The sequence below is a fragment of the Neoarius graeffei genome, chromosome 2 (assembly GCF_027579695.1).
Source record: "Neoarius graeffei isolate fNeoGra1 chromosome 2, fNeoGra1.pri, whole genome shotgun sequence".
Classification (NCBI taxonomy): domain Eukaryota; kingdom Metazoa; phylum Chordata; class Actinopteri; order Siluriformes; family Ariidae; genus Neoarius; species Neoarius graeffei.
Genome location: NC_083570.1, coordinates 22,874,364 through 22,886,908, shown reverse-complemented (window position 1 = coordinate 22,886,908; position 12,545 = coordinate 22,874,364). Strand labels below are relative to the sequence as shown.

Genomic DNA, 12,545 nt, shown 5'->3' with positions numbered 1-12,545 from the left:
GATATTTTATGGTGTTTAGCCTCGTCTACATTATCAGGACATAACAAACATGCTGCTCGTCTCGCCAAGCATTAAGTTTAATAAAATATATCGTGTCCAAAGCCCACATCCAGATATACGTTTTAACGTTGCACAGAGCTTTCACACTAATCTGACATAAAATGTTCTCCACACACACAGGAATGTTTTTATCATCCCGTCTTCCTGTTTAACTGCAGCTTGCCATTTTTCTCGGCTTTCTGGGTTCGCTTGGAAGTGGTGAAAAGCTAAACCAGGCTTATCTCCATGTCTGTTATCCAAAAGCACGACAGGTCTCTGGCATTGTTCTTTTAGATGAAACTTCTGCAAGTTTATCTGTAGATGTACTGAATTGGGCTTACAATCACTTGTGTGCACTTGTGTTGGACAACGACCGGCACAAAGCTTGGCCGGATAAACAAATCCACAATTAAGATGATGTCACATGAAAGGCCCTGATAACGCCATACTCACTACTGTAGAGTCGAGCCCATGCATTCTCAGGCTAAGATAGCCAAGTGCTAGCTAGAATGATTTAGTTCTCTGTCCAGAAAAGTGACGTCATCTAACCTTGCTCTGTCTTGCAGTTGCACTCACGAGGCAGGCTTTCCTTTTCTTTTCCACTGGCTTTTAGTTCGTGGGAGAGCAAAGTCCACCATGTTTGCCCACGCTGACTTGTTTTGGTTAAAAGTAGGTCAAACACAGCCCACGGTGGTCACGTGATATTGTTGCTGGCTTGCTTTGGCCATTTTTGGAATCGTAAAATGCAGGACGCATTTTATCTCGACAAAACAGCGACACATAGGGTGCACAGTGTGTGCAGCATCACGACATCGCAAAACTCCAGCAGCTGTAGACACGGAACATTTTACCCAGAATTCAACTTTGCAGTCAGAACCTTTAATTGGGATTATTATTTCCCATTGGAAGAGCATCACTTGTTGAACTCAGTTAAAACTGATATGAAAGATTATTAAAGGTTTAGTAGTTATTAAAATAAAAATAAGCCAGTAGTGGTTCAGTATTGGGTATCAGAGTCCTGAGACTGGATTCATATCGAGAATTTGAACAGGTGATTGGCTCATGGTGGTGATGGTTTATTTCGAACACGTAAACAAACAATGAATAAATAAGCAGAAAACAAGAAAAGCAAAACAGCATTTGCACAAGTTATGATTAATCCCCTTCATCCTTATACATTGTGAAAATCAAATTTTTGTACGTCTTTTTAAAAATGTGATTTACAAGCAGGGAACATTAATGATTGCTGTGCTTCTGTTATTAACTGTAAATGTGATGTTTACAGGCTGTGAGCTGGTGAAGGCAGGGTTAGAGGCGGTGACTGGGTTCACAGGAGAGTCTGTAGTTCTGCCCTGCGTCTGCACTGACCTACAGGACAAACCAAAGTCTGTAAAATGGGCGTTTACAATAGAATCTGGAACAAATTATCAGGAAATTTACCCTGAACACACTGGACATCACAGGAACAGAGTCAAACTGGTCAGTAAAATCCCTCCAGGAAACCTCTCTCTACTCATATCAGACCTGACTGAAGAGGATCAGGGAGAGTACAGCTGTTCTGTACAGGCTGATCACAAATATATCAGACTATCTGTTAAAGGTACATTTGTTCATTAATGACTGTGAGCATGCTTTGCTCCAGTGTCATGGGCCATATTACTCACAGTGATATTAAAACTAATTCCTGTTTAAGTTTTATCGTTCTTTTCAGTCAGAAGAGGAGAAACTTCAACACACTCAAGCAAAACAGACACAACACCTCCATCAGAACAGAATCAGAGTAAAACAACAAACTCTCCACCTGCAGCCTCTTCAACAACACTGGAACAAGATAAACAGCAAACACACAGCAGCCTCCCTATAGGTGCCAAAACTTTTCATTTTATTCAATAATGAAAAGGTAAAAAAAAAACCCATCCCTATTACGTTTATTAACTTTGTTGTGTTTTATGACAGTTTTTGGCATTCTGGCGGTTTTATTGTTGGTGATACCTGGTGTAGTGACATTTATTTGTTGGAGACGTAGAGGTACACACACACACACACACACACACACACACACACACACACACTGAGATTGATTAACTGAAAACCTTTCGAACCAGAAGCTATAAAACCAGCAGCACTTCTGTAAGTCACTCTGGATAAGGAAAACTAAAGGTCTTTTCTCTTTAGGAGGAAGATGTGGAGAGAACAGGATGACTGAAGGACGTCCAGACTGGAAGAGAAAGCAGAAGGATCAGGTTAGTGTACATGCAGGCGTCAGCTCAGCTGCATTTTTATTATTATGTGGCACTGTGCCAAAACCCCAATAATCTAGAGATCTTTTTTAATTTTTGAAAGAATCTGGATCATATCTGGAGATATATTTTTTTACCATGCCGTGATGAGAGAAACCCAACATGGATTTATCATATATGGGTCATAGTTTGAAATATCCAGGCAAAACCATCTCTGGATTCTGGAATATTTTGCGCAGTGTGGCATCTTTAAATCTTTGAAAAGGAAGGGAGATGATTGAAAAGGAACAACAAAAATTTCATCACATTCTCACTGTCCATCAGAGTCCTACTGTATTCTTAATTTGATCTCGATTCAGTTCTGCATGGTTACAACAATAACAGTTATAGCAGATTTGTTTCTCACTTTAGTTGGATTTAGTTGGATTTGTGAGACACTGCAGGTAACACACATGAACCACACATGCTCTCATTGAATAGTGAGTTATAGGAAAGTATCTCCTGCTGCCCTTAACTCTCTCACCTGCTCAGATGGATAAATATAAGTTGGGTTTTTGAGGGCAACAGTAAAAGCAAATGAAATAACTGTTTTTATGTCTAATTTTCATGCTCTGTCTTTCTACAGACTGGACCAGATGTTACTTACTCCACTGTAACCCACATTAACACAGCTGGAGCAGCGCGGGTTCAGATCAACGCTGGAGAGGAAACTGAATACTCCAGCATTATAACAAACTAATCCACAGTAAATATCGATCCATTCTCAGATATTGTAGAATAATGCTGAAAACATATATTAAATACACACAAGGTTCAAGCACCAGCTTCACAATATTGGCTTTTTTGTGATTATTATTTTGCTGTTAGAAATCATATTCACAGACATGCCTGTGTGTGATTTGGGGGATGGGGGCGGGGTTTCCAGAGTATTGCGTTACCTTTACTTATGTTAGCTAAGTGTATTCTTCGTTTGCAACCATGTGACCAAAACTGCTTGTGTCATTGACCACCACCATGTTGGAGGATCTACAATATACACATCGATACACAGTGGTAAGACATACAGTGGTAAGAGTACAGACTGGAAGGTAAAGAGGAGTTATAAAGCTTGTCCATCAGAGTCCTACTGTATTCTTAATTTGATCTCAATTCAGTTCTGCATGATGACAACAATAACAGTTATAGCAAAGCTTGTCATTTCTCAACTTTATTTAAAAAAAATAATTTTGACTGCTTTAAAAGATGGGTATCCCACACACTATATAACAGATTTAGTTATAAAAGAGCGAGGAGGCTGCACACTGCAAAAAATGATGTCTTAGCATGTGAAAATATCTTGAATAGTTGAAACGCTCTCGCATTTCCTATTAGAAGAATACAAGACACCAATTCTGAGATTATTAAACCTAGTTCTAGATTGCAATCAACTTATTCTAAGATGTCTTAAGTAAAAATATCTGTCCATGCAGCAAGATAATTTCACTAGTATGAAGTAATTTGCTCCTCAAATTCAGTTTTCAATTTTTTTGCAGTGCAGTATCTGAGGTTGTGGATTAACATGAATCTTGTTCGATTGACTCTGTGATCGTTTGGGAAGATTGTTCAATAATTTTGTGTTTCTTTCTGCACTCTGTAAGCCTAGCATTTCGAGCTACTGCTTTAGTACCATCTTTGATTTTGTTGTGGCTCATATTTTGTGTTGGAGCCCAGTCTGGATCTGTAAAATTGGAGAGATCAGCTGGTTTCCCAAATGGAAAGAAAAAGTAAAATAAAAGCAGCAGCATCAAAAATATAGCTCTTTTTAAAATGAAATAATCATAGAAGCCTTTGATTGTCGGCTCACGCGCTCGATGATTACGGCTTTGTCACGTTTGATAGCAGTAAGTTTCTGCACGAACAGGCTTTTAAAGGATAAAATATTTCTTAGATATTGCGATCTTTCATGAATAACTAGTTCGTAGCACTTACCATTGATAAAATGTTCACTGCAGACTCGTGGCTTTTGCGTTCTCATCACTTAGATCAGTAGCCTAGTAAACTAGACCCACCCGCCTAGCGGCCAAAAATATTTTTGCCTAGCGAGTGGGTCTAGCCTCGCACCATATAAACAAAAACACCCCGGGCATCAAATCGTGCCCGCCAATCACAACGCAAGGTTTTTGTTTGGATTCTTTGGGCGGGCTTTTGCAGGAGTGACGATAAAGCTGCGCGACGCTGGAGAAAGCGCAACAGGAAAGATGGCTACGGGCTAGTGAACAGTGCGCGTTTGACTCCGCTTTGGAATCAGTTTTAGAAGAGTTAGACTTGGAGTTTTCGTTGAAACATGAGCAGCAAGAGGCTCTCCGCTCATTCCTTTTCAAGAAGGACGTTTTCGCTGTTTTGCCGACCGGCTATGGCAAAAGTCTGATCTACCAGCTGGCTCCGCTCGTAGCCAAAAGGATGGGGCTAGTTTGTGCAGTACGAAGAATTAATAAACAGCTTTGAAACATTACTTTTTGATTGTTTCTTATTTTCCTGTTATTTTAAATTTAAGGGAAATTATTTCACCAAACACCACTAAATAAAAACTCTCAAAAACAGTTTAAGCAAACCCTTGAAAAACACATGGAAAAAAATGTGTATGTGGTACAGACTCCAAACTTGTGGTCATTACTGTATCTCCAAACTTCTTAATATCTAGAACCTGTTTATTAATTAATACGCATTTTGAAAAATTATTTATTTCAAGGTCTCCCCCACTGCTTTCTGTCGCTCTGACTACGTCACAGTCACTGTTGCGCTGATTGGTCAGAGCGTTGGCCTATACGCACAGAGACAGTTTGAAAGACAGCGGTTTGTTCCTCCTACCCCCTTCGGAAATGTCTACGGATCGAGGCCAGACTAAATATTCACATTTAGTCTGGCTTGCCAGGCTATTAGATCAGTCCAGTTTATGTTGGACAGCCACTGATGTCTACTCTCCGTGGAGAACTCTCCTGTTTTTTTTTTCCTTGATTATTTATAATTGCTTGAATTCTCAAGAACTTCCAAGTCATCTTGTTTCGAATAGAGTTGTGCCTGCATCCATTTACAGTACAAAGAAAGAAAGCACAACTTTATTCATCACACACTTGTGAAATTTCCTCTCTGCATTTAACCCATCTGAAGCACTGAACATGCGCGCGCGCACACACACACACACACACGAGCACTGCGCACACACCTAGAGCAATGGGCAGCCATGCTAACAGCACCCAGGGAGCAGTTGGGAGTTACGTGCCTTGCTCAAGGTCACCTCAGTCCAATACCATCCCATATTAACCTAACCGCATGTCTTTAGACGGTGGGGGAAACCGGAGCACCCGGAGGAAACCCACACAGACACGGGGAGAACATGCAAACTCCACACAGAAAGGCCCTCGACGGCTGCTGGGTTCGAACCTAGAACCTTCTTGCTATGAGGCGACTGTGCTAACCACTACACCACCGTGCCGCCCACGGCCAGAGTAGGCATAGTGAAGAAACAAAAGGAATTCTTGAGCGTAACAGCCTCTCAAGCATATCTTCTATCGTACAGTAAATGTGCGCCACGTGAGTTTGTGTATATCCTCCAACATGGCCCACTTCCGGTTCAAAGCCTCATGCATAATCAGCTATGATGTCACATGCAAACGAAGAATTGTTCTGCATTGTCTCTGTCTGTTAATCATTTAAAAATTGCTGAATGACAATCTTGCACGTTATGTTTTGAGTGTACATGTCATTTTAGATCTTTTGTGTCCCATTCTTATAGCAGGTTAAGAAATGAAAGTTCTAGAAGCATAATCCTGTTTTGTGTAAGAAGACTCCTATACATGTTCTGGTTTGTGACTTTCATGGAAATTTTGACGTCTCCTGACTTCAAATCAATCAAATTTCATGAATTCTTCTTTCAATCTTAAACTCCAGCAAAACTTTGTGTCTCTCCAACTTATTTTTCCCATCTGCAAAATATTTTCAAAACTATTGAATACAGGTTCAAAATGAAACAAAATTATATTTTTGAAAGTGTGAATCAGTGTGTAAAGATCTACCTGTTCACAGAGGACTTAAATTAGCAAATACTTGTATTGTCTTTTTCATGAGGAACGAACCTCTCAACACTGTTTAATCTGATGAGACCCTTAGTCCCTGTCCTAGTGAAATAACATGAGGATGTGTTTTTGAGAGACTTCTGTAAGCACTTCTGTCAATCATTTACATTTATGGCCAAATGCCATTAATGTAAATGTGCATGTGAAACTTTTTTTGTCTTTTTTTTTTCAGCGTGCTTGATCGATACCTTACATGCATATGTGTGTCGATGTGTAGCGAATATATTTATACTTTTTGTCACGTTCTTGGAATTAACATGGTTTCATGATATGTTTTTGAACATTCCCTCTGAAATTTGTGTATTTTTGTTTTAGTGGAATATATTCCAGTGTTTCTACAAACCCTAATTCCAAAAAAAGTTGGGACGCTGTCTGAAACCTCAATAAAAAGAGAATGTGATGACTTGCAAGTCATGGAAACCCTAGATGTCATTGAAAGTAGTACGGCATCATAAATGTTGAAATTGAGAATTTTTATTGTTTTTTGAAAAGTATCTGCTCATTTTAAATTTGATGCCAACAACACATTTAAAAAAAGTTGGGACAGAGGCACAGTTACCACTATATTGTATCACCTCTACTTTTAATAACATGTTTGGGAACTGAGGAGACCAATTGCTGTAGTTTTGAAAGTGAAATTTTGTCCCATTGGTGCCTGATATATAATTTCAGTTGTTCAGCGGTTGCTCAACTGGCATGGATTGAAGGCAGGCCAGTTTAGCGCCCAGACTTTTTTTTTTACTATGGAGCCATGCAGTTGTAATACCTGCAGAATGCGTTTTGGCATTGTCTTGCTGAAACAAGCAAGGCCTTCTCTGAAAATTTGCTGATATTAATGTTAGCTGATATTAGTGTTTTTTTTTATCATTGTGTTCTTAATGATGAGGTGTTCATGTTGAGAGAGTCTCTTTGCTAGTGTTCTGGTAGATAAGGTGATTTTGAGGTGTGTTGTGCATTTTAGATGGTGAGGTTAACTGCTGTAATGATAAAGTGAAGAATTTGATAAATTTTGTTTTTTGAAACAACAGTTGATAAAGTGAAGAATTTTGAAAAAGTGAATTCAGTAATGAAAAATGTAGCCTATGTCACCAGCTGTAAAAATAAATAAATAAAAATATTGTAAGGGATGTCTGACAGTGTGCTTGATGAGTGTGGAGTATTACACAATATTCTGTGTGTATGGCACAACGTTCTATCATATGAGTAATGAGATACAAGGCATGTATACAAGTGACAGAAATATTCATTCATTAATTCATTCATTATCTATGCCATTTATCCATTGCTCAATCCCAGCTGACATTGAGCGAGAGGTGCGGTTCACCCTGGACAGGTCACCAATCTATCACAGGGCAGAAATAGACAGCATTTCACATTCACAACCATGGCCAATTCAGTCACCAGTTGACCAAATCTGCATTCCTCCAGACTGTGGGAGGAAACCGGAGCCTCCAGAAAAAACTACTCCAGTCCAAACCAGTTTTAATCGAGGCACCATTTCATACTGAAATACTGTATCACTTCCTGGTTTGGTAACAGCAGAAGAGAACAACAACAGCTATACAGGAGAGTGAAGACAGCTGAAAAGATTATTGGTGCCCCTCTTCCATCTTTGCTGGAGATTTAACACCAATGCTGCATTCGCAGAGCCTCCAGCAATCCCTCCCACCCTTCCTATAGCGATCTTGCAGTCACGTGACCGGAAAGTACACAGCCGCCATCTTGTCGGTCAAAAACACCGCTGAATACTGCTGCACTCGTGTACAGAATGGATCAATTTCAACCGACGGACTACACGGCTCATTTTTCTAATGAACAGATAACTAGATATATGTCTAAAATAAACGATCTACAGATTTGTGACCCTTATGGCTTTCCGGACGGAGTTTTCACGACCGGATTTTGAACTGCCAGCAATACCCGGACATTACCTCATTAACTTTCCCTCCCTGTTCAGTGGTGAAGCACTGCGTGCTTATAAATCTCTGCACAGTTCTCTTTACAGAAATTCAGGATTTGTCAGCGACTCAGATGTGGCATCTTGTAAACAAGAAAACAATCCTCACTGGATGGGTAAGTCACTTAAGTATTACTAGTACTGCACTGACCAGCCGATTATAGAATAGAATAAGGTAATTCCAAATCGCCGTTTTGTTTACATGGATCTGGCGTTGGAGAGGTAGAGGCTTGGCAGTGGAGATTTGAGTGGCTGTTTTCTGAGCTTAGTCAACAGGCCGGCTCTGCCTGTAGCCTCGTTTTTGCTTCGGCTCCTGGCGCCGCCTCCTTCACTTTGCTTCCTATAACAATCCACGGAGACCCCGCTGGTCTTGCTATCTGGTTTCGTTTGGAATGTTTTTTTTTTTTCTTGTCCGGAATGTTGTGCATGCGATGGAAATCGCTACAAACCGTCATTTTCTGCTGGAAACCAATGTCCAGTAAGTCCATGCGGTTGTAGTGGATATTGAAGTCCGGTACAGACGAACAACACGCAAAAATACACATAAAAAACGTGCACAGGTAGGGAGAGCTTGTAGCCGCAGCCGTTGTAGTAGAATTGTATATAGTAGGGTTTTCCAGAAGAAAAGGTAGAAGTAAAAGCAGAAGTAGAACCAGAAGTAGAAGTAGAAGGCGGAATATGGCGTTTGACCGACACGATGGCGTCTGTCACAATCTGGATCGGCTGTGACGTCACATGCAAGTGCTCCATAGTCTGTTTCCCTCCATGCAATCTGGAAAAAGGGCCAGGAGCATCCGTACAAGAACCACCAGGTAAATAAACAGCTTTTCCCCCAGGTGGTTAGACTCTCAGAGCAACCATGATGTGTTTACCTCCATCTACCCATTCACTGACTTTTCCTTTCGAATCCCTGCCTTCCTCCCAAGGACTGCACCCTGTAATCCTGAACTCTCACTGTGAATGCACTATGGACTTTTATTATTATTATTATTATTATTATTATTATTCCAAAGGGTGTGATGTTGCAGTTTTCACACTGTGATCCTTTTTTCCTCCACAATTTTCTTCCTAATTTAGATGTGGCCAATTCCCACCCACCACACAGGTCTCCCTTATCACACGACAGCTACCAACCAGAGAGGGCGAAGGGCATCACGTGCTTCCGCCGAGGCACATGACGTCAGCTGACCGCGTTTTTTCGAGTTCCTGCTTTTGTGTCTGGAAGGCCATTGGGGCCAAAACCAATAATGGTATAAAACGCAATTTAAATGATGAGTTAACATGTCAGTTTGTGCTGGCACAGTGGAAAACAAAAAACTGAGGCTCCATGAATCTGTGCATTTGCATTCTGTCCTTGTGAGGAAACCTGATTGGACCATGGAGCTTTAGCACCACCTACTGGTGTGGCATTCTTGCTCAAACACACACAGCCAGCAGACTTGGCTTGGAAATTGCAGGATTTAATCTAAAATATATTCTAAACCATGTTTTTTCTTTAACTTAAGGGCTACGACTAGGCCTATATATAATATTTCTAGCATAATTTAAAGTCAAGTATTTTTTGAACATTTAGAAAACCACTCCAGTGCTGCTTCAACCTTGTGCCTCAGGTTATGGTCCCGGTTTGAATCAACCTTGTGTCTTTAGTCTTATTGTATTCTGTCGTTATTTCACCAGCTGCCTAATGACCCTTATATCCTGTGTGGCATTCTTGTTCATACGCACAGAACCAACAGACCAGGCTTGTAAATTGCAGTTTTGAATGTAGCATAAAATACATTCAGAACAATGTCTTTTCAGAGCATAAATAGGCGACAACTACGTATAATAATTATAGCAGAACTACAAGTCAAGTATAACTGTTCACCCCCTGAAAGTCATGACCATTTTTACAATCACAATAGAAATTCTCATCTCATCTCATTATCTCTAGCCACTTTATCCTGTTCTACAGGGTCTACAGAAATTGAACTAACTTCATTAATTTCCACATCAAAATCTTCAAGCTGGAGCCTATCCCAGCTGACTACGGGCGAAAGGCGGGGTACACCCTGGACAAGTCGCCAGGTCATCACAGGGCTGACACATAGACACAGACAACCATTCACACTCTCATTCACACCTACGGTCAATTTAGAGTCACCAGTTAACCTAACCTGCATGTCTTTGGACTGTGGGGGAAACCGGAGCACCCGGAGGAAACCCACGCAGACACGGGGAGAACATGCAAACTCCGCACAGAAAGGCCCTTGCCGGCCACGGGGATCGAACTCGGACCCTCTTGCTGTGAGGCGACAGCGCTAACCACTACAACACCATGCCACCCCACAACAGAAATTGTGTATGGTTAATTACATATTTTCCCTGACGGTATTTTCATGTACATGTATGCTGGAGTATATTTTTAAAGCCTATTATTTTCTATTGACATTAAAAAAAGGAAAAATAATTTAAAAAATCAATATACTCTTATGTAACCCCTATGTATTAATATTTGTTAGAGAGCCCATTTGATAACACCCTTACGCCTTATATGAAGCGAAGGCAGCTTTGTGTGTCATTCTGCAGGGTTTTTCAAAGTTCAGTGTTCTGCAGCCAAGTTGATTCTCTGTTTAAGATCTTCCACACCAAATAAATAAATAAATACACAGTGAATACAGCTTGATTACAGCCACGTCACTGTTTTGGCCTGAACACTCAGAGGTGTGGTTATAACATACAGTACGAATGAATGTGAGTGTAGAATACCACATGTTAATGAATCGGACTGCATAGAGCTTGACACAGACAATAAAATAACCTACACTTTGCACACACGACCCAACATCAGAATCCTGAGTGAGCAGGGGCTGCTTCCCTTAAGTTTCATCCATAAAGCCTTCCACTGCCGAAAATTTAATAGGTTACTGCTGCATTATTTCTGACTTAAAACAAATTCTGCTTGTGTTACAACAGGCATTTCTGTGCTTTGTGAACATGTGAAAAAATCAAACTGTGGTAATTATTAGTCATGTAAAACTGTCAACAATGCCTTATAATGATCAGACACGCAAGAGACGAGACACGTTTTTCAAATTTAATCACAATAAATAATTTCCCACCCCCACCCCCGGACTATAACTGCTTTCAGGTGCTCTGTGTGTGTGTGTGTGTGTGTGTGTTAGTTACGTGTAAAAAAAGAAGTAGTTTCAGCCATCCACACTCAAGTAGTCCAGTCACTGCATGGTGTATAGCAGGGGCTAGAGACCAGACTCACTCCAGGTGCTTGATGTTTTGTGTATCAGGGGCTGGAGATGACATTCTCCCTCTGTGCTGTTCTGTGTGAGGGCTGAAGGTCCATGGTCTCACTCCAGGTGCTATGATATTGTCTGTAGCAGGAGCTGAGGACCACGGATTCCCTCCAGCTGCTGTAATGTTGGTTGCTGAAGGAGCTGGGAGTCACTGACCCCCTCTCGGTGGTGAAATGAGAGGTGATGCGAGAAGCTGTCCTTGGTCTTTGGCTGTTTTCACCCTGGCTGGAGATGGAGCAGGCAGTGCTTTAGACTCCACATCCTCATCACTACTGTTCAATCTTGTAATGAAAACAGAAGAGATGTATACCATAGCTTTGGCTGTGTGAATTAAGTGTCATTTTACATAGGATATAAATGACTTTTGTTATGTTGCTGTCATGTCCTACATTTTTGTCACCCCTTTGGAGAGGGATTAAAGTGCCTGATACACACCACTGGTTAAAATACATTTGGGATGAATATAAAGTAAAAAAAAAAAAAGAAAGCTATGGGCACATCCTGAGAAGAGATGCAGAGCATGTTGGAAGGAGAATGCTGAGGATGGAGCTGCCAGCAGTGTTTCCCACACATTGACAAGACTATGGCGGCCCACCATAGTCTAATTTGGGCTGCCATAGTCTCAGTCTGCGCCCGCACACACAGCAACACTGACGCACCCAGCCTGACATTGCGTGCGTTGCCTATCTGAGACAGCGTGAGGAGACAACTCTAATAAGCTACATCCTGTCTGCATCTACATGTCATACCTGCAAACTAGTCACCTTTCAGCGAAATTCGCCGTTTTGATCCCAAAATAGGTCACTTGTGTGAATCGTGTAGATCCGAAGAGTTTTGTTTGTTTTTGTTTTTTTTTGGGGGGGTGCGCGCAAGGCTATGTTGCCGAACATTTGGTTTGTCGACTGAC

General features: G+C 41.0%; 1 protein-coding gene across 1 annotated transcript in view; it reads left to right on the top strand.

Moving 5' to 3' along the window:
* LOC132869133 (junctional adhesion molecule-like) overlaps positions 1-3,018 on the top strand; it is a 58,162-nt gene extending 55,144 nt beyond the window's left edge. The window contains exons 3-7 of the mRNA XM_060902490.1: positions 1,325-1,639; positions 1,751-1,903; positions 1,996-2,067; positions 2,215-2,282; positions 2,905-3,018. Coding sequence (XP_060758473.1) covers positions 1,325-1,639; positions 1,751-1,903; positions 1,996-2,067; positions 2,215-2,282; positions 2,905-3,018 — 722 coding nt within the window. The remainder of the gene's footprint in view (positions 1-1,324; positions 1,640-1,750; positions 1,904-1,995; positions 2,068-2,214; positions 2,283-2,904) is intronic.
* The last annotated feature ends 9,527 nt before the right edge of the window (positions 3,019-12,545 follow it).